The sequence below is a fragment of the Lates calcarifer genome, linkage group LG7_2 (genome assembly GCF_001640805.2).
Source record: "Lates calcarifer isolate ASB-BC8 linkage group LG7_2, TLL_Latcal_v3, whole genome shotgun sequence".
NCBI lineage: Eukaryota > Metazoa > Chordata > Actinopteri > Centropomidae > Lates > Lates calcarifer.
In genome coordinates, this window is record NC_066854.1 from 10683992 (window position 1) to 10706704 (window position 22713).

At 39.6% G+C, this 22713-nt stretch overlaps 2 protein-coding genes across 2 annotated transcripts; one reads left to right on the plus strand and one right to left on the minus strand.

Moving 5' to 3' along the window:
* The first annotated feature begins 872 nt into the window (after nt 1–872).
* acp2 (acid phosphatase 2, lysosomal) lies at nt 873–9862 on the plus strand. Its single transcript, XM_018701786.2, has 13 exons — nt 873–1047; nt 3567–3662; nt 4402–4488; nt 4654–4714; nt 4820–4911; nt 4994–5092; nt 5690–5779; nt 6671–6754; nt 6886–6934; nt 7257–7345; nt 7470–7576; nt 7749–7924; nt 8030–9862. Exons 1-13 carry the CDS (start codon nt 958–960, stop codon nt 8173–8175), a joined length of 1266 nt encoding a protein of 421 aa, XP_018557302.1. The 5' UTR covers nt 873–957; the 3' UTR covers nt 8176–9862.
* Nucleotides 9863–10884: 1022 nt separating this feature from the next.
* On the minus strand, nt 10885–22630 carry gpr137c (G protein-coupled receptor 137c). Its single transcript, XM_018701785.2, is given in 9 exon segments — nt 10885–13759; nt 13957–14081; nt 14172–14297; nt 14777–14926; nt 15651–15707; nt 15709–15790; nt 15874–15981; nt 16303–16352; nt 21920–22630. Coding segments are annotated over 9 exon segments (1347 nt in total). The 5' UTR covers nt 22295–22630; the 3' UTR covers nt 10885–13485.
* Nucleotides 22631–22713: the final 83 nt, after the last annotated feature.

The window sequence follows — 22713 nt, forward strand, 5'->3', positions numbered from 1 at the left end:
GTAATTAGTTACAGCAATGATAGCCTGGCATATGAGATGTTAGTTGTTGGGTTGATTGCAGCTGAAACACCACTGACCTCTAGTGGCTGAGAGGAGATATTGCAGCCTGTACAAGTGAGTGGCCTGGTGATTCTGATGTGTATGTGTCAGTGAATGTTAATGGAAGCCCAGTTCTGCCAAGAAAATAGAAAACAGAATTGAGTGTCAACAAGCGTCAACCTTTCCTTTTCTTTTTGAGGAAAAGGAACTCTGAGAGATGGAGGGTAATGTCAGCCAGATTTATTCACAAAAGACAAGTCTTCCTCTTATCTGTGGTTGAAGTGGTTAAAGGGATTAGAGTCACTGATACAAGCGTTTTATCTCAAAATGCAATAAATAGAAGTCTGAAAATCCCCACAAATCTCCTATTTAAATGTTTTTTTTATTTAAAATGTGACAGTGTAACCCAGGATCAGTCACAGTGTTGTCTTTCAAATATAATAAAATGTCACGACTAATGAAAGAGGTCAAAGTACACTTTAATGTACACTATAGCAGCATAGAGAAGTCCTCAGAGCTGTGGACAAGGACGGACAGTGATTGGTTGTTCCATCACTTCCGTTTTCCCTGTCTCTGTCAAGTTATGCAGTAATACACAGGCTGATCATTTCAAAATAAAATGCGCTGAAAACAAAATGTGCCACTTTTCAAGAATAAAACAAATGTGGGTGAAGATTTGGTACTCTTTAAAATAATACTAGCGTACATTTCACTCGTATAAAGTGCTGAGCACTGTAAGTCTTGTAAGGTTTTTTGTTAACCTTAGAGGATGCATTTTATGCTTCAACTTCCGATTTCATTGCGGTGGTGCTAACCATGGCTGATTTTACAGAGCTCAGATAGGAGAACTAGGAAACAACAATCAGCTATCAGCACTTAGCACATAACAGTTAGCCCTGCGGTTACACAGAGGGAAACATGGTGGCCGCTCTGGTGCTCTTTATTTTAACGGTGGGTTCGGTCTGCGGACAAGCGGCAGCAGAAAAAAAGCTACTTTATGTCACTGTGGTGAGTATTATCAGTACCTGGTATAACGCTGCAGAAGCTGTGTTGAACTGTGCAGCGACTTGCTTCGCTTCTCCTATGTGTTGACAGACGCTTACGGAAATACATTCAAAATTTCGGAGGTTTTGTGTTTTTTTTGCTTGGCTGTGAATGTGTTTATTTCATTGAACACGAGTTAAAAGAGGCAGGAATCGTTGGGGTCTTCTAGTAAATTCGGCTTATTAAAAATCCACTTGGCAGCACTTATTATATGAGGAAGCACGTTATTGTTTCTGATTTTGCGTTAAAAGAATGGCACGCTAACCCTCCACAAAACTGGGCACTATCGAAAAAATACTAGAGTTCAGCTCTGAATGAGTATCTTTGAATTAGAAAATGTATTTATACGTGTCAGGCACCACCGACCGCCCAAAGACAGTCTCTCCAAAACAACATAAGAGGAACTCTGCTAGCAAGTGTTCAGCTGACAGTTCAAGTTTTAGTATTTGAGGTGTCTGAGCTCCTCTGCATTACGAGCCCGACCTGTCTGACCTGCCAGATAGATTATTAAAGTGATTTGAATGAGCTGCAGCATTATAAATACTCTTCACGTCAGGTGACCCGTTTTAACATACAGATACTAAACCACACTTCTGAGTAGCTAGCTTGTCTTTTTCATTATATAAATGCTGATGTTCTTTGGGTCATATCTAACCTCTGAGGCAGTTCTGGTCAAACTGATAATGATTCATGTCATGTAGAAATATCCACTGTGTCTCCCTGTGTGTTTCCTTGATGGTGTGTCCAGATCAGAAAGTATTTGCAGCTGCCCTGCCCTGGACCTGTATAGAGCACATCAGGAATGCCAGCTCGGCTCAAGGAGGAAATGCAGTATAGTCAACGTTATTGTCTTGTCAAGGCAACAAGTGCAAGATGATACAGTTTGTCTGCTGGTATTACAAATATGCTGACATTTTAAGTGTTTTTTGTAGTGCTCCATATATAGTAAAACCTAGCACTAACGCATCACTTTCTCCATCACATCCTCTTTTTATTACATTCATCTAACTGTTAAGTGAGGGCCACTTAATTTCATGCGTCTGGTTATTTTCTGTGGAGTGACAGTGATGTTGGAGTCCTTGGTTCACCCTGTGGAGAACACAGTGTGGCAGGCTAGGAACTAACACTGTGACTGCCTCAGGGCAGAATATTATAAGAACTAGCACACTAACAGTGAGTGTTTGTTTTATTTTAAACTATTCAGTAAAAGTGAATTAATACATCCTGTTAATTTTGTACATAGAGGTAGGTAGCTTCTGTTTCCTCCTAGCTGTATTTTAGCATTACAAATAAGGAGTCTGTCACTGATGTGAGAATTGAAACAGCATCAGACTCACTCTTTTCACGTGTTAAACCCATGACACCAACAATCTTCATGCCACAGCGCTGCTGAGGAGACGGTCAGGTCAGCAGGTCAACATAGATTTTCTCATGAAAGTTTTTATTTTTGGTGACTGTTGCAGCTATTAAAGTAGCTAAGCCCGATCTTACTTCTTATTGTTGCACTCATTCTTAGAAAGGTTACCCAGTTGCTTGAAAGACAGCCATTAATGGATTGTAGGGCAGATAAGATTAGGAGTTCTAAAGGGATAATCCACCCCTCAAATAGAGTTTACACTATTTTTCAGCTATTTTAGTCAGATCAGTCATGCATGTGTGCTCGGAAACCAGAAACCAAGAAACCCAGACTTCCCTTTAGTGGCTCGAAGATCGAAACCTGAAACTGTTCTACCTGAATAGACAACTGCTGTGGTGCCTTCTAGTAACAAGGCTGAATTGACTGAATACAGATGCTACTTTCGGTCGACACCAACAACAGGCATCACAGCGTTAGATTTCTGTTCATTAGCTAAGGAGAAGTTTCAGGCTGGTAGCTAAAGGTAGTCACTGAAAAAGTCTCTGTCAAGTTTAATGAGGTTTTATTTTATATTACGCGCTCTGTGCTGTGATGTTTGTCCTGTGCACTGTGCAGGAGAATCCGTCCTCTGTCTTAAATCATGTTTCACTTTTTAATGGCTTGGGTAGGACTGGGCAATATGGCCAAAAGTGTTATCTTGATAAAAATGTTCGTACCAGTCGATATCTATTATCGATAAATGTTAAATCATTATTTCTTTCAAGTTTAAAGGCTGATTTCTGCTCCTGAGTGAAAGTGAAATTATTCATTATGGTTAAATATATTTTGACATAATGATCATTATTGTTTTATCGCCCAGCTTTAAACATGCACACCCTTTATTTGGTTTCTGGCCATACTTGTACTGCAGTTTTATCATCTTAAGCCTGTTTGTCTCAGTTGACACGCTTCGGCTGTTTGACTGGTTGAGTTATGAAAGACATTACAATGTCTGACAAACACTTGGTGAGATCTTCACTATCAGCTGACTGGATTTTATAACCGCCAGTGACACAGATAAAACTAGGACACAGGCTTTGTTACAGCAATTCTGTGGTACCTGACATCTCTCCTCTCTCTCTTCCAGTTGTTTCGGCATGGTGACAGATCACCGATCAAAGCCTATCCTACTGACCCATACCAGGAGAGCGCCTGGCCACAAGGCTTTGGACAGTTATCACAGGTATGACCAGGCTGAATCCATAACATTCATGTAGCCATTTATGCATCATTTTATGAGGTATCCTGTTTAAAAAAGACAAAATTAGCATAGTTAGCGAGCTCCTTTGTAGATGATGAACTTTACATGTTTGAGTTCGGATTAAAAAACATATTTCATTGTATTTAGAGCTTAGCTATAGAATAGAGCACAAACCTAATCAGATCATAATGCACAGTATTGCACACCACTCATCTATCCATAGGCTCATACTAATGAGAGCCACAGCTTATGAGTTATTATTAGTTATGTATTTCATTAAAGTCTATGGAGGCTCATTCATTTATAACACAGCACACACATTCAGTTCAGACTCTGTTCAAATTCCAAAATGCTCAGTATTACACACTGATCAACTGCACATAAGCTCATCTTGATGACATGTACACGTTATCAGGCCCTTTGAATTTATAACACAGCACCTGTATGCAAACGACTCGGATCTCACGATGCTCACTGTTTCTCACTGATCAGCTGTAAGTGAGGTTTTTATGATGATGTGCACAGTTCATGATTTTCTATGAGTTCCATCTATGGAGGTTTTTTCTTCAGGAACTCATATTTTGCTTAGATTTTCCTTTTCTTGAGTGTCAACAAGTCTTAAAGGTTAACTCTATTCAGTGAAGTCATTAGTAGTATAATGTCAGTGACTCTCCTCGCATTGTGTGTGTGTGTGTGTGTGTGTGTGTGTGTGTGTGTTTAGGTGGGCATGCAGCAGCACTTTGACCTGGGCCAGTTTCTCAGGAAACGATACACAGGATTCCTCAACGAATCCTATGACAGACACGAGGTGGGAGACTCTTTACTGTCACATCACATGACCCCTCACCAGAACCTTTACACACAGATACTGATTAACATTTAGGAGAAGAGCCTCTTGCCATGTTGGTGTTATACAGGGTTACCACTGGTGCTGTAATTCCTGGAGCATGATGAAACCCTCCTTTGTCCTCAGATCTCGGTCCGCAGCACAGACTACGATCGCACCCTGATGAGCGCTGAGGCCAACCTGGCAGGTCTGAACATCACATAACTCCTCCTCCTCCTGCTTCTTTTCTTTCTACCTGCACTTCTTCAGATTCTCCCTCCTCACCACAACAGTCTGTATCTGTCGCCACCAGGTCTCTACCCCCCCAGCGGTGAACAGGTCTTCAATCCCAACCTGAAGTGGCAGCCGATACCTGTACACACTGTGCCGCAAAGCGAAGAAAGGGTACGCACATGAGAGGTGTTAATCAGTGTATGTAGCTGAAAGTGATTCCAAGCACTTTGTCTGAACTTCCTCTCTTTTTCAGCTTCTCTCGTTCCCTCTGGGAGACTGTCCTCGCTACAAACAGCTGATGAATGAGACTGAACACACAGAGGAATTTCTGAATGTTACCAGTACATACCAGGTACTGGTCTTTCTCTTTGTTTTCATATTCATTTATATTTACAGTATGATAGGGCTGTGGCTATCATTGAGGACACTGAGTTCACATCTTTAGTGCATTATATTTCTGGTGTTACATGACATAAAAAGGAGTTTACGTTTGGTCCGACTGATATTTTCTAGTCTAAATATCTTAAAATGTGACTGTTTCTAGGCAAAATTATCTCCTTTAGCAGCGTAGTGAGTCATAATATGGGGAGATGACATTTAGATGATAAAATTGAAAAGTTAATTATCTTTTTATTCTACACATAATGAGAAATCTTTTTTATTTCAAATGTAATTTGATTTGTGTTTGGTTTGTATGATATTATCTTTATTAAAACAAATGTGGTTGAGTCAGACAGATTTCTAGGGTGGGGTTGTGTTGGGTAAATTTGAACATTGTATGTAATTCTAGTTACGCCTTTAAATCATCAGTAAACACACAGACAAAATGAATAAATGAGAGACACTATAAAGAAATGAGTTGCATCAATAAAAATTGACTGAATTTCGACAGTAGTGCAGATTTATGTTCATCATGTGGTTACAGAGTTTAATGTGTTCCTCTCCTCAGGACATCATAGAGCTGGTGAGGAGTAAAACAGGACTGAATAAGACCAATGTGGAGTCAGTGTGGAGTGTGTACGACACACTGTACTGTGAGGTGAGAACACACACACACAAAGCACACTCACCAGTTAAAACAAGAAGTGGAAACCAAGTTTTGTTGACTTGTATTGCCAGTAACAACATGCCATGTTAGAGAAGTCATGGTTTGTATTCTGAAAACATCCTCCAGTTTGACTTCTTCTTTCTCAGTGGATCCAGAAACCTGGCATTTAGCTATGACTGTGCTGCGGGAACTAGTCATTTGAACAGTACACTTTATGAAACATTCTCGCATTAGACTGAAAATGAGATATTGTGGTTCTCAGGTGTGAGGAAGTCAAAGTCAAAGTGTGGAAACCTTCGGTGGGTTTATCTGAAACTGACCAAATCTCATGAGTGTTGGTTTTTATGTGACTCGACTCGACTCAGCAGTTTCTAGGAGCACATGGACATTTGGAAAACATCTAGTTTGCAGAACAGGACTGTGCAACTATTGGCAGTTTCACATGTTTTTTTTTCCCTGTTATCTAGTTCACAAACATTCCTGCCATTTCAACATGACTCTCAGTGGGCAGCATGAGCCACATATGTCAAACCTGTCAATATAATGGAATCCTGTCAATAAACAAAACTGACATTAATATCTAGAATTTTAAAAATGTTGAATGTTTCATTATTGTCTACATGGTTATGAGTCAAAGAAACTCATTGTGTAAGCGTGAGTCTATATGAAATCAGGGACAGCAGGGTCAGTGAGTACAGCCACAGAATAATAAGCAGCAGTGTGAGAAGTGGTTGCAGAGAGAAGGAGGCAGAGGCAGGCTGCTGAGACAGTGCTAACAGGAACAACAGGACAGTCTGTCAGTGTAATTACTGTTTATAATTAAAGCTCTAAAAGTTTTCTTGGTTTTTCATGGTGTGTGTGTGTTTGTATGTGTGTGTCCAGTCTGTTCACAACAAGACAGCTCCTGACTGGGTGACTCCTGATGTGATGGAGAAGCTCAGACAGCTCAAAGACTTTGGATTTCAGGTAAAAGTAGCAGCAATATCTTGGCTTTTATTCATTCATTTATGTATTTGGGAGTCTCATGATGATCTAAATGTTGTTTTGGAGTTAAAAGTATTGAAATGTAATTACAGTTTGATGTCTCATTATCACAGGTCATGTTTGGGGTCTACAAACAACAAGAAAAGAGCCGGCTGCAGGGAGGTATGTGTGTGTTAGCGCAGTGCAATGTTTCTGACTCACAAATATAATGTTTCTTTTATAAACAACAATTAAGACAGTATAATTCTAACAATTGTGACTCAAACAGGAGGAAATAGTGCATTTGTTGGGGACTACTTTCAGCAGTGGATTAATCCACATTTGGTCAGGCTATGATACGGACACAACACTTGTTAGTAGCTTCAATTCATTGTTGGTCTGGGTCTTTTTGTGGGATTGAACAAGAAAACTATATAATATCATCAGATTTATCCTGTAAATACAGGATTAAATGAGGAAATAAGAACTGCCCTTTGTTTTTCAGGTATCCTGTTGGGTGAAATAGTGAAGAATCTTTCCAAGATGGCTGTCCCTGATCCAAAACAGCGACTCAAACTGATGATGCTGTCAGCGGTAAGCTAGACTAGCTGTTACCCCTGTTTCCAGTGTTTGTGCTAAGCTAAGCTACCCAGCTGCTGGTTAGCGAAGCTTAATGTCACTTCATTTTTTAAAATGCATGTGTGTGTGTGTGTCACAGCATGATACTACTGTAGCTGCTCTTCAGGCCAGTTTGAATGTGTTCAATGGAAGACAGCCACCATACGCCTCCTGTCAGATAATTGAGCTGTACAGGGACGACAACGGGTAAACACACACACATTCACACCCAATATACTGTAGACACACAAAAACGTTTAGACTTTTACTTTGAAAATCTAATACTACTGTTAATGATAGCGGACATTAGACTTTAAATATAACATCATGACAAATGTGGATTATAAACATGACATCTCCCTCCTCTCTCTGCCTCCAGCTCTGTTTCCGTGTCCATGTTTTATCGGAATGACAGCAAAGTAGGTCCGTACCCACAGCAGTTACCAGGCTGCACCCTTGACTGCCCCCTGGAGGACTTTTTGAGAATTACAAAGCTCTCTATCTCGGACGACAGGGGCAAAGAGTGTCAGCTGCCCTCTGAGGGGAGAGATAAGGGTGAGCTTTTCACACACACTCTCAATTTAAAAACTCAAGACTAATAAAATAAAAAGATACCATCACTTATCAGTTTCCACCCTCCTTTCATCTCTCCACCCTCAGAGGTGATCATCAGTCTGGCGGTGGCTGGCTGTCTGCTCCTGTTCCTTATTGGCCTCCTCCTCGGGGTCATCTGTTGGCAGAAAGAGCCAATCGGCAACCGGGGATACCACCATGTGATCAACCAAGAGGTGGGAGAGGAATCCTGACAGCAGTACAAGCTCCTCCCGTGGAGATCTCCGAGCCTGACGTTGTGGGACAGCAGCGATGACGATGAACTCTAAAACACCTGAGTGACCTTTCGGATGATGTCATCAACTCTGGTTCGGGACCCACAATGTTTTTTTTTTTTTTTTTTTAAGCAGGAAATTTCTGTCCAAAATGGGAAGAATTTAAGAAACATTTTAAATTAAGATTTTAGAGCGGGAACAGATTTAAAAACTTGCTCTAAACTAACATGATTAGTGACGAGTGAGAAAGCGCTGGAGGGACCAAGAACACAGCAGGGAAAACGTGTTTTTTTTAATCTAACAGCTTATCATGTAAAGTAACCCCTGTGTTCCCTACATGGTCTGATCTCCTGTCAGCCATATCGGGTCAAGATTTCAGCAAATATGACCCAGATTTCTGCTGGGAAGGACACTGTTCACTGTTCAGCACGGGCTTTTTAAACTGTGTTTTGGGACATTATTGGCTTGAGACGGGTCTAGAAAGTCAAAGCAGAAATTGTTACAGAGTTCTGATTTTAAATTATATGATAATGGTCTGGAATGGTGAGTTCTTGGTAAAGTGACTGCAAATTCTGAGAAAAACAAATTTTTCATAATGTTTTTCTCCCAGCAGGTCTGATTTTCCTTAAAAAATGTAGCTCAAAAATGTACCTGATTTCACAAGACTTAAGTTGTCACCTTAATTAAAATTAGCTAAAGATGTTATGTCCAGAATGTTTCCAGACCTGGCCTGTTTCTATTGGTTTTTAATGTGCAAGATCACATTTGTTTTTTATGTGTGTGTATTTGTGAATTCATGTGTAATGTCTCTAGATGTGCACAGATGTTCTCATGAATCTGCATATCGGTGTGTGTTGTGGTGTGTTAACTCTGAGGCCTGATGACCGAGGTGCCTTACATATTTTTGATAACCAGTTGTTTTGTTTTTTTTCTGATGTAAGTTTTAACGTCAAATTCTTCAGGTGCGTTTGGTTTTATCACAAGAGCAGCAGGGTGGTGCTAATCATTAAGAAACTGTCGTACAACCAGAGAGCCTTGGCTCCAGCCTTGTGACAGAAGGCATCCACTCCCAAGTGTCCTTTAGCAAGACACTACAACACCAGCTCAGCGGGAGCTTAGCTGAGCCTGACCTTTGACCTCCTGGTAGAGGGAAAACAAGCAAAACAGATGACTTTATTTCAAATCAGTTTACTGATATAAATCACCTTCTTCCATATAGGTACTGTTTCAGTTTGCTTCATCCACCATTTAAAGCAGAGTCTGTTTTTTTAAATTGTGAATATCTGGAAACTCTTCCATGTGAGTTTTTGATTCTCTGCCTTTTTCAAAAAGTTGGCTCACAGTTATTTGAAAAATAAAAACCTGTTATGTCTTTTGAACTAAATGCAGCACAGACTGAATGCTTTTCTTTAAGTGCGCCTTTTTTCAACAGCCTTCAGCTTATGTGGCTGTAGAAAACATTTTATACAACGGGAGATGAAGATGTCTCTGTTTATTTGATTACAACACAGAAAAACTTAATCAGTTGCATTATGCAACACAGCTGAGGTTATTTGTCGTATTGTTTGTGGTTCCACTCTCTCTTTCTTTCAGTATGAAATGTTTGATCAGACTTTTGCTTGTAAATGTTACTTTGGAAAAATAAATGATCCGTCATTGCAAGGGTTGTTTGTGGATACATGACTCGTAATTTTGCTTGTTGATTTCTTTGCATAACAAGCTTAACTTTGGCAAAATCTTATCTATGTCGAGAGAGCAGATCAGCCCCCCATCAACCCCCCACCTCAGGAATTCAGAGCTGTTATTGCGGCAGCATCAGATCAATCAGTAAACTGAACAAAGTGGCATCCGCCCAGCAGCCTGTTTTACTCATACATAATCACATAATTTGATTAATTGCAGTTTGTTATACCTGAGTTCATTTGTTGTTATTAGATTACTTTTAATTCACAGGTGGTATTGCTCCATCTCACGACTACTGTGGCTGCTGCGGCTGAAACTAAGAGTCATTTTCTCCATTTACTGTTTGGTTGTTCAGTGTGTAAAATGTGAAAAAGCAACATGTTAACATATTCAAACTACAGTCAAAAACCCAAAGATGTTGAGTTAGCAATCAACATTCACATCTGAGGAGGTGATACCAGACAAGTTATCGCTTTGTTGCTTAAAAAATGTCTAGAAAAATTCCATTGGTTATAATCATCTACTCAATTAATCATAGTAGTATTTTTCACTCTCTCACACAGAAATGTATGTTACGTGCTTTAACCCTGGTATATCTGCCTGCAGGTTTAGTTCAATGGTTATATTTTCTGCCCCAGTCATTTCACTATTAGCTTCCTGAAGTATGTTTATGTCCAGGAGAACAGCGGCAGAACTTGGCCGTGTTTTGCAGCTGCTGTCTTGACTTAATTCAGATGTTCCTCATAAACTTGTTAACTGGTAAATTCGACCACATGACAGCTGCGTGTGTTGGTGGGAAATGTCAGAACTGGTCAGACTCGCAGTAGTAAGCACAATCAGGACATTCATTTCTGTGTGTGGTTGCGGTTTGATTTTTTTCTTATGTAGTGATCACACTTTGTCTACTGTACATCAGTCTGAATGGAGGCAGACAGGGCTGTAAATCTTTTATGTGATAACACTTGTATTGAAGAATATTTATGAACAGGCTGATTGGCTCTGGTCTTAAAAACAGTGCAGTAGGCCTTTATTTAAACATGGTAGTGCTTTTCTTGCATACATCGTTAGTGATCTGTCACACAATAGGTTACATTCAGTATGGCCACAGATAAAACATGACATAAAACAATTCATAAAACAATTATCATCACTGCCTTTTTAGGAGCAAAGAACATTTTCACACAAATTATATATCACTTTGGAAAGAAAATATGACACTGAGTTCTTGCACTCTGATGCAGAAGCATGCACTGCAGATGTTAATATTTTCAGAAGTAGTTTGAACAGCTGGACCCAACAGTGACACGTTCACTTTCTTTATTGTATTTAAAAGCGTCCTATGAAACTTGTTGGTGCAAGAGATGCTTCACTTCACAAACCAGGCTTTTTGAGTCCCTGCAGCTGCAGTGCTGCAGTTTTGTTTTCTTGTATGAAGTTTACATGGTCATTTACAGGTTAAGTTTCACAACAGCTGAAACACATGTGTAGCATTTTTCCCCTCAGTCCTGACAAACATAGTTAGCACAGATGCACTGATTTTGGTCTGAGAACTGGGCATACAGAAAAATGTTCCAATAAAGTAAATATTGCTTACAGCCTGCAGTCCAGTCTGTCACGAGATTCAGAAAATGGATGAGATTATGAATGATTGGAGAGAGGGAAAGTGAAAAAAAAACAACTATAAAACTTTGTAACATAAAAATCAATGTAAAATAATTATTAAAAAAAAGAATGTATAAAAGCACACTAAACCTCAAAAACAAAAATCTAAGATCACACACACACTGACTCAAAATGTCACTTGACACACTTGGATTAGAAATCGATTATCTTGGAGACACACAAACAATTAAAAACACACATCATCCCACCATGTCTTGTGCAAAAATATTTTCCTTAATGAATGAAACTCTCAGCTATGACAAAATGTGATGGCACATCAATATTTCCTTTCTCAAAGGATAAATAGTAACATACAGACTACAGACGACTGTTGAAGAAGATGCAGAAAGTAAGGAGATGAAATCCTACATTCAGGCCCCAGAGCCTTTTATTCTGAAGGTGAACTTCTTCTAAGTGCAAATTGTTGCCTCACAGCTCACAAATGGATCATATTACATGATGGGCTTTGGTCAAAAATATTGTTTCAGAGACTCTTCCTCCCTGTTAACAAACAACCCTAGGGCTGATTTTCCTCCAATGTTGAATGTAAGTTACATACTGTAACTTTAATATATTGATAATGCTGCTGCCATGTAAAATGTAAGTGTTTTTACAGTGTGTGTAGTTTTATTATGACAGAACTTGGGCACTTCAGTCTTAGGTTTTCACATAGTTTCCATTGTATAATTGTGGTTAAAGAAGCCTGGATCTGGCAGCTGTTGAATATGTTCATCCAACAGCAGTGGCATGTTTGACCAAGCTTGTGCTATTGACAGTGACAGTAACACCCATATGGCAGCTACATATAAATCATATTTTGGGGCTGCAAGATGTTTACATGGATATATGTGAACACTGAAATAAATTGACAGTATTTTGATTACTGTCAGTTATGAAAATGGGGGACAAAAAAGCTTATTTTACATGTTGAACTATACAAGAATCCATATGAGTAAAGTTGAACTGAGTAGGCAAGTTAGAGTCTTAAGCTTGCTAACAGCATTTGTACAATGTTCTAGTTGTGTGGCACCAACATTAACAATCACAGTTTGAAAACAAAATAATTTGCTACCAACAAGATAATATTACCAAGTCTAAGATGGATGGATTAGCTTTTTGTATTTCATTTTTTGGGTCTCTTTTTCTTTGTTTTGTTGGTTAAACAGATTATGAGTTTTGGCTAACTGTTAGCATTGGCTAGCAGCTAGCCCTCGCAGCACCAACAGCCAACGGCGAATTAGCTGAAGCTAATTCCTGTCATAAGATATTTTGAAGATTGAAGATCAAGCTAGCACCCAGCGTCCTTTAAAATGACCCTTTTTATGCTAAATAAAACGATTGTATCATATGTACCCATTAAAAACAGTAACTATATTTGACAACTCAAAGTTTGACAAATGCTGAGAGAATATAACGTCTTCACTGACAGACAATTGCAGCTCCAGCACTAGCCACATTAGCTTGATAAGCGGGCTACATGGCTCCTGTATGTGCGCAGTTTTACCTTTTGTAGAAGCACAACCGGATCAAATTTGCAATGAATGCGAAAAAGGATGAAGAGAACAATGATTATCTGGTCCCTGATGAATCCACTTTCAAAGATGATGATCTGACCAAAACACTTAATCGGAAAAAAAGTTTGGTCTTTGCAGTTTTAGGTGTATTAGCCATATTAGTGCTAAAACTCTGGTCCATGGACTGAGCTTGCTTTCATTCTGGGCCATACATGTCATTTACAGACAGTGAAGTCCTCAAAAAGCCGTTAGTCACGGCATAACAACTTCAGAGAAGCTGATTCCACCACATTTCTCCAGAATAAATTGGCAAGACAATGTTAACGCCCAACTTGGTCCTCAGTAATCTTTCAGATTATCACCTGCTTTGATGTAGTTGAAGCAAAATGGTGATGCAAATGCAGACAGTAGACATAAGTCTTTTGTATGCTTAATTCTGTGGGGTGCAGAAATATGTTTGCGACCCACAGTAGTAATTCTGCGGCGTGGAATAGTAGTTACTGTGATGGTGGTGGTGGTAGTTGTTGTTCTGTGGGGTGGAGTAGTAGTTGTGGTGGTGGTGGTGACTCTGGATGTTTCCGTAGGCAAAGAGGACGGGGGCGGTGGAGGATGGCGGCTGCTGGGCGGCCGCTGTCAGGGTCCCGTTACATTGGATGGAGCCATACCAACTGGAGACACCCAGCTGGGGAGTGGTGGAGAGGAGGCTGGGAGATGAGGTGGGTAGAGAAGAAGAGGAAGGAGGGAGAGGAAAAGAGACAAAGAAAAATCAATCAGTGATGGTATTGATTTATCAGTTTGGAGCTTTTAGCAGAAAGTTAACTTCAACTGATTTAGCGTTGATACCAATTCTCTTGAATAACAGACACAGATCGACTGTATTTGTGGTTGTGTGTGTGCCCACCTGGCCCGATCAGCCCTACTGTTAATGCTTCTGGACAGGTCGTCGTCGCTATCATACCGACGAGGGTTGTCAAAGAAATAAGCTCTGGAGCTGAAACTGTGACTGTTGATCATTCCTCCTGGAGCCTGAGAGATATGGAGATATTCAGTGTCATCACGGTTCACAGCATTTGAGAAAGTTCACAGCCTGTTTGTGCTTTGAACGTGTTGTTTTACCAGGTTTTGGTTGGGTCTCTGGACTCTGAAGAAAACCACCACTAAGCTGGTAGGCAGCAGCTCCCAGAAGAACAAAATGATCCCAAAGACAATATAGGCTTCACCGCTGATCTCCTGCACGTCAGCCTGTAACACACACACACACACACACACACACTATATAAAAGACATTCAATTGATTTTAGATACAAACGCACAGTGAAGGGACATAATACTGAACTGACAGCTGTTATACAGACAGATTAAAGGAATCATTTGTAATGTCAGATTATGCCCACACATACACATAATGATGTATACACAAACACACACACCCCCCACACACACAGGATGGAACCCTTTCAGATGGGTAGTCCATCTCAAGGCCTGAGCCCTGATATAGGTCAGGACACACAGACACACACACACACACACACACTGGCACATAAACACACAGGGTTATTTATAGCTGAACAAAGCCCTTTACCCCACTAAGCATTGCCTCCCCAAATCTCCTAAGATGGATTGTCCACACACATATACACACACACAAACACACACACTGGACACTGGGTTTCTAGCTAGATAAAAGCTTATTTTACATCTGAGCACACCCGGTACGTTACCTGATCAGAAACACTGTACCAGCCGTAATTAAAGGGACTGGGTCTGTCCTCTGGTGACAGAGCCACCACCACCAGGTTGTAACAGGCTCTGGATGTGTATAGAAGAATCACCACGGCTCCTATGGCTGTGGCCTGGCACACTGATGTACCCTGGAGGAAGAATTTCTGTGCTTATTACAGGCTTACTCTCATGTATCAGACAGCTGTTGGCCTGTAATTGAATGTCAGATACGGGCCACAGATGTGATCCACCACTACGACCGAGGCCTCTTTATGAGCAAAATGACAGACTATAGCCCAGAAATTCAATTTTAGGCGACATAAATTTAAGAGTCTGCAGGACAGAAGGAATCATGAGTCACCATTCACTGTTTACACAGGGCTGGGGGATATGGCGGATCAGTCGATATGAACTATTCATTATGATCAGAACAGGACAAACACTTGACAAACAGTGGAACATTTCATATATCTGAGTTAGAAAAACAACTATTATGACAAAACGTGTGCAGTGTTTACCCCTGTTCCTACAATGTGATTGGCAGTTCATGATTCAATTCTGTACATGCTATTTAAGCATGGAAATTAATTATATCAAACATTTATTGACCATTTGTTATATTTCTCAAGGGAAAAAGGTCATTTATGCAATATAAAATTGTATCGCAATAATTATTGTTGTCATTTTATCGCCCAGCTCTGTGCTTTTAACTTGTTTCAATGCTAAGGTTTCAATGCTAACAGAATTTTAACATGTTTTTCTACAACCAAGTGTTATCTGTGATCACTTTCTCAACACAAAGCTGCAGTACAATTATTTAAAAAGTAAAACAACTAAACTCTAAAACTAGTAAAATATATATATATGTTTTACCTTGGATTCAAGGTAAACGTTGGCAGAGGACATCTTGGCAATCTTGAAGATGCAGACAGGCCAGAGAGACAGCACACAGGACAAACAGACTGTCGTTGATCAGGACTCGGGCCAAGACTGCGTGTCTGATCCCCCCATCACTGGAGACAGAAAGGTTATTACTTTGTTATAACAATAACACAAAGTCTTTATATTCACACACTCATATTTTCTCTTTGTTTACCTCGGTGATTCTGAGCGTTCCAGAGCTCCTTGAACTAACAACGCACAAGTCAGATTCACCACCAGGAAAAATATACTGAGACACAGGAAGAACAAACGCAGAGGAACCCTGGAGAGATGAAGATAAAGGACAGTCAGTGAGAGGAGAGCCAAAAAATGAATGTATTCATATACTTTCCAACAACTAATTAAAATTCATATTGTTCTGTTGAAGCTGCAACTGTGTGTGTGTGTGTGTGAGGGAAGAAAGAGAACTAAAGTTTGGTTGTGAAGGAGAAGAAGAATGAAGACAGCCTTATTAACAGCCATATTCAGAATTTCTGTCTTGCATGTTATTAGATATTAAGATGTCTGCAGAAAAAAAATGAGAAACTGAAATTTACATAAAAACCAGCAAAGTCACTGAAACACAGTCACAGGACAGACTTACTTGTATTTGGTGAGCTCTGGAGAATACTTAGCTTTAGCCTTAAACATCACCTGAACACAGAAAAGACAAAAAATATGATTAAAGACATATAGTGATGTGCATGCATATAATCTTTATGATATTTGAACAGGTCATATTATCAATCTCTACAGCAGATATTTGATTATTTCACAAAAAGGCCAAATATGAAGCATGTGATGCTAAGGTAGAAGGAGGGGCGGTGGGATTCTTTTAGCAGCAGAATGTGAACATAACAGAGCCTGAGGAGATTCCTCTGTGTCAGTGACGTACACACACACACACACACACACACACACACATATATATATATTGATGCAGCATATATTCAAATAACACAAGAAAAACAAGAGAACCAGGCAAGAACCCAAAACAGTGTATGTGTTGATGTAATGTAGATAAACTCCTCTATCACAGGGTTTCCTGATGAAAATGTGTGTGATTGCTGTGCACATTCATGTTGACTGGCATGAGATTTAGATTATTCTATGATCGTATGAAAAGTAACACTAATGAGTTACAGAGCAATTACCGTCACAAAGATTCACTCATTTATGTATGCATGAATTATGCAACATTTATTGTTTATTTATTGCTGTGTGATTTTGTTTTTTATGATTGGAATTTGGCCTCATAGCCAAATCTCTACCACCAACTCTTATGTAATGTCATGTATTGCTCAATCACATTTGTGGATAAGAAAGAGATACAGGCCAGATGGTAATGTGTAAATTACATTAAGGCAGTTACACAACATTATCAGTTATTGTTTTATGCAAATACACTCTAAACTGAAATGTTTGGGTATAAAGAAAGATCAGAAAGAGCAGTGTCTGTGTAATTTAAAGAGCTGAAAAAAAAAGACATGCAGCTATACAGCAGTTTGTCACTGTCAACTGACTGATGTATCTCAGTATGGAAACATCTGCCACATTCACATTTTTATAAATAAATGTCTGCAGTGCTTCATTCTATCCTCAACTTATGTAACACAGCAGTGACTCAACATATATCCAGTTCATTTGCTGTTCCATGGAAAAATGTTTTATCTACAGGAGGAAATGTGCTTTAGATTTTTAGTGGGATGGGATCTTCTGATTATTTTGATACTGATTATTAGTGATTATTCTGTCAATTACTATTTTAAATTAGTCTTTTAGGCTTTGATATATCAGAAATAGTTATTAATCTGATTGAATTGTCTGGTGTGAAATGATCTATAAACAGATCTATAAACATTTAACTGCCATCTGCTTTGTTGCCAACATCTTATCAGCACTGACCTTACAAAACATCTAAACTGAGCACAAGTCCAATTTAAGTGTACAAAAGCTGGGGCACTGGCCTCCACTGATCAAGTTCACTGACTTCCTGGAACAACTTGTTGCTTTTGAAAAGACTAAAATGGTATGAAGTGGTTCAAACAGACAGGGAAATGTAAACTATATTATTTTTGTTCAAAGTCAAAGCTCAAAGTCTCAAATGGTCTGATTAATGGTGACGATGATTTATTTTTGATATTGCATTATAGATGCAATGGCCACAAAAGCATGGAGAATTGCTCAACATTGTCAACACCCACTTTAAACACACACACATATACACACCTACACTCACACACATAAACACTCAGCCTTTTGTGTGAGAATGTAGGCCAGAAGGAGGTAATTTGCAACCTAGAAATGAAGCAACCAGCCAACAGGGCACTGCTGGATTACATACTTTATGTACACTATGTGTGTGTGTGTGTGTGTCTGTGTGTGAATGTTGCTAAATCAACATTTTCTTTCAGTAGAGAATGAGAGAGATGAGATTTGTTAGATCTGATGTGAAGTTTTGACTGATCTCTTTCTGTAGTGAGCAGCAGCTAAAATGTAAGAAGGGGAAGTAAATCACAGGTCAGGACTCATCATGCCTGACTCATCTGAAAACATGTATTTCCATGCACGTGTGTGTGTGTGTGTGTGTGTGTGTGTGTGTGTGTGTCAGACGGCAGACTGCGTCACAGTGGCATGATGTTGTATCAGCTTTCAGCTCACAGCATTTATTACCTTCAGTGAGTTCAACATTAAACAGTGCTGCTCAGCAGGGAAGTGCTAATGCAGGAAGTGTGTTGTGACATTGGTTAAACAAATTATTAATCATACTGGGTTATAGCCTTACTAAGAGTCAGAGCTGAATGATAGAAGTAACAGCACAGCTCTTGCTTAGCTTCTTGAGACAAATTTTAAGAAATGTTACTTTACACACTTGGATCAGACAGTGAGGGCACTTTAGATTCCCCTTAAATTAATTAGATCAAAATAGAGTGCCGTCTCATTCTGTCTCAATAATCAATTATATTTTAAGACAGAGGTTCCCAGCCTTTTGGCTTGTGTCTCCCCTTTAAACAAAGCAATGTTTAGGTGTGACCCCTCATCACAGATTTTGTATGTCTATGAGTGGTCAACCAAAGTGATTTTACTCTCTCAAACTGTTTTATTTGAATCACTTTTTCAATCCTAGTGGAGTCAAACTTCTGAAATTGCTTTGAGGAAGAAATATGTGTTTGATTCTTTTCAGTCTCTTTTATCATCACATATCTCTTAAGATTTATATTGTGAACCACAGCTGCAACAATTATTAGATTAACTAGATGGGCTGTGGGGATTTTTTTGCCATTTTGTTTTTCCATTTTTTAGACAGGAAAATAATCAGGAGATGATTCAATAATGAAAAGAATTATTAGTTGCAGCACTATTAATATTAGCATGAGTTTAGAGTTGTGTTTGTGTCCAGCAGATGAATGTAAGTCCAATATTCATTCTTCTTTAACCCTGTTTTTATTCTCCAGCAGTGCCTAAGGGAAATATGGCTCTTTATCTGCTAAATGTTCCATGGAAAGAGCTAACAAGTAAATACAGTGCAGTCACTTATTAGCTGCTAACTTTGTCCGTCTGTATTTAGTACTGGACAGGTAGTGTACAGTGGGTTTTCAGAGCCTTGTCACTCAATGACACTGAAGAGCACAGCTGTGAGAGTGAACCACAACAGTAATCCTTGGCTGAAAAAACAAAATAAGTAGCTAAAAGAGGCTAAAATACTGTGTAGAGCTCAGGGGGCTGCAATTTTAGGTGATAATTCTATGTGGGCTTTTCACTATGGACTCCCACTTTCACGTGAGAGTAGTCATGTCAATCATTGTTAACATAAAATTATTAATGATAGCAGCTGTAATCTTTCAGAAGGGATATAATCAAGGACAACAGCACTGCAGCACAATGGTCATAGAGCTTTCAGTGTGGATAGTTTCTACTGTGGAAGAAAATATGATATTACTCAGGTCTGACCAGGCCAGACATGAAACCACAGGCAGGAAAACTTTGTTCACAGAGCTGGCTGGTCACATGATATTCACACCATAGATATAGATACATATTTTCAAACCTATAATGACCAGTTTGGCTGATATGGAAGAACACCATTTTGTTGGTAATGGTGGAAAGAGAGAGAGGGCCTCTGTTGCCACATACATGTGAAGTATGTCAGTCTTGCAGCTTTTATACTCAGTAACACAAGGAGAAAAAAGGAAGACATTTATTTTTCACCCAAAACGAGAGTGGGTTGTAAGCTTTAACTGGTCATAGATCAGCTGATAAGCTACAATGTTTATTCAGCAGTCATATGACACCACTGGTTTCATTACCCAATCTCCACTCAGCCAGTTGAACGAGCTTCCTTTCTACTCACACCCCTGTATGTGAATGAGATACATACTGTCCTTTCCTTTGAAGCAGTGATTGAACTGTGGTGGTGTTACTAAGTGTGTAGGTGTTTTCTGCAAGAGAAACAAACAGGTCTTTGACATTTGGAGTGGGCAGGTGTTAAACAACTGTGATTGACCAACTGTGTCCCTCTCTCTCTTTCACACACACACACACACGTTTGGGATAACATGGAGCTGACAGAGACATTTGCTTCAGTCTTGTCCACTTACTGAATAGGAAACAACAATAGAGGATGGGTCTTAATGCAACACAACCTTTTACCAGGAGAACTTAACATCTCTCACCCCAGGACATGAACTGAGTCAATTTATAGAGCTTTCAAATCAAAAGCCATCCCCCCACCAAAAAAAAGACAGTTGCTGGTGAGTAGTACTGACTGCGTCAAGTCAGTAAACCCACTCTATTATGGAACATGTAGGCCAATGGTGACCACAGTGACCACATTTCCCCATCTGTGGAAGAGGAAACCGTTTGTGAAGATACATATTACTGCTGTTACAGAAACTGTATGATCAGAAACATCGCTTTAAAGCTTTAAAGAAACAAACATATCTTAACAGTTACACATTGACTGTGTGTATTGCTGCATTTTGACTGCTTTAATACTTGGTAGGTGTTCCCAGTAGTTTGGGAAATGCAGTTATATACTTTCTTGCCAAGAGTAAGACGAAAATATCACTCTCATGTTTGTGTATAAAGTAAGGTTGTTTCATGCAAAAACCACACAATAAAATCAACAGGTTGTGATTTTATGGGGTGGGACTATTTCTTGGATGGGTGCAGTAACTTTTTTAATACAATTTATGATTACAGTTTATGCTTATCTTCATTGTGCATTAATCTGCTCTGCTAAGATGTTTTCAATTACTCCATTTATCATCATGTCCATCCCAATTTTCCAAAGCCCATGGTGGTGTTTTCAAGTTGTGTGTTTTGCCAAACCACAGTTAAATAAGGTATTCAGTTTGCTTTAACTGAGGACCATGAAAACCAGAGAGAAAATTACATTTGAGAACCTGGAGCTGGTGAAATCTCTCGAAATGTTGCTTAAAATATGACTTAGAGGGGCTATATGTAAGTTGTCTCTGCCACCCAGCAAGGTTTCTTTACTGGAGCAGGTGGTGGTGATGGTGTCTTGCCAAGAGCTTCAGCCATTATTGTGTTTACAATACACAAATTTGTCCTGTGAGCAGCACTACAATGAGGTGCTATCAAAAAGTGACGAGACAGGCCAGCCCACTGGAGACAGCTCTTAACAAATAAAGGAATGAATTGTGATGCTGAAGTGAATATTCATACTGAATTGGTGATAATTTCATGCTAATCTCAATTAACAAACTAATCATTTCAAATTTTATCTTCAATGAGTCTAAATCAGTGAAACTAAAATAAATATTTGTCTATGTATTTTCCCTTCTAGATTCAAAACATCGGCCTATGTTTGGTCTTAAAATCAAGATAGTAACAATTCCTTGTTAAAATGCTAAAACAGGGGACCTTTAACTTGAGTTAATTAACTATCCTTGAACAGCTTCTGTCCACAGGGTGTTGGGTGATGTGTGTGCTGGGGACTGAGGACTCAACAGAATACAGTAGAATAAACTAGAATAACAGCACCATTTGATTGTGTGGAAGTTATACTGTGTGTTACATGAGAAATCAAATGAATACAAGTACAAAATTGCAGTGTCAGCTATTTTATGAAATCAGGTCACACACGCACAAACACTGCACACCCTCTCAGACACCTCTCTTTCTCTTTCTCTCTCTCTCTCTCACACACACACACACACACTCAGACACAAACACACACATACACAGCCCAGTCCTACCTGTGTAAAGTAGAGGTTGAGCAGGCAGAGTGTGAAGAATTGCAGGCAGACGGGGCAGCAGTAGAGCAGCCAGTAGGCCAGAGGCTGCAGCTGGTTGGCCTGCACTACATTTTTAAAGTAGAAAGAGAAGAGGGTCGTCCTCAGCGCAGCCCACAGCAAACAGAGAAACAAAAACACACTCTGGTAGCTGAAGCGCTTGTGTCCATAGTGCAAAATAAGCCAGAGCTGCAGGTAAACGAAAACAAACAGGAAGGAGTAGAGGACAGTATAGATGGTAGTTAGACTGAGCTCCAGTGTTGGGGAGATTGCAGCTCCAGAGGACTCCTTCAGTGAGGTAAACAAATGGGAATTAACCTCCTCTCCTGCCGAAAACATCTCCACTGACGTCTCCGCACTAACGCATGGGATGCTGTGAAGACTATAACACTAAAACTGGGTCAGACCTGGACTAAATTCACCGTGGATGACAAAAAGACGAGGATATTCGAGTGAAAAATTGCCATAAAAGCAGTTTATTCTGAAAACAAGTGGCATAATGAAACTGCGCTGGGGTTTAAATCCGATACTGGATTGAAGAAAAACTGGAGTCTAGTTGTAAGAAACGCTGGGTTAAAAACAACAAGAGAGAAAGAAAACAAGAGAGAGGTCCCCCTATGATTCTCTGCAAAGCAGCTCTCTGCAAAAAACAACTTGAGGGGGGAAAAACCTCCAGATCAGCTGTGATGCAGTTTTAGACCCGCCCCTTGCTCTAAATCAAAACGGAAACTAGCTCTTCGTAGCCGCCATCTTGGCTC

Bases quoted from the DNA above. Each gene is read 5' to 3' on its own strand.
- acp2 (XM_018701786.2), top strand. From the start codon at position 958: ATGGTGGCCGCTCTGGTGCTCTTTATTTTAACGGTGGGTTCGGTCTGC. The intron at 5,093-5,689 runs GTACTGGTCTTT...TCCTCTCCTCAG, and splicing joins ATGTTACCAGTACATACCAG to GACATCATAGAGCTGGTGAG. The intron at 7,925-8,029 runs GTGAGCTTTTCA...CTCCACCCTCAG, and splicing joins CTCTGAGGGGAGAGATAAGG to AGGTGATCATCAGTCTGGCG.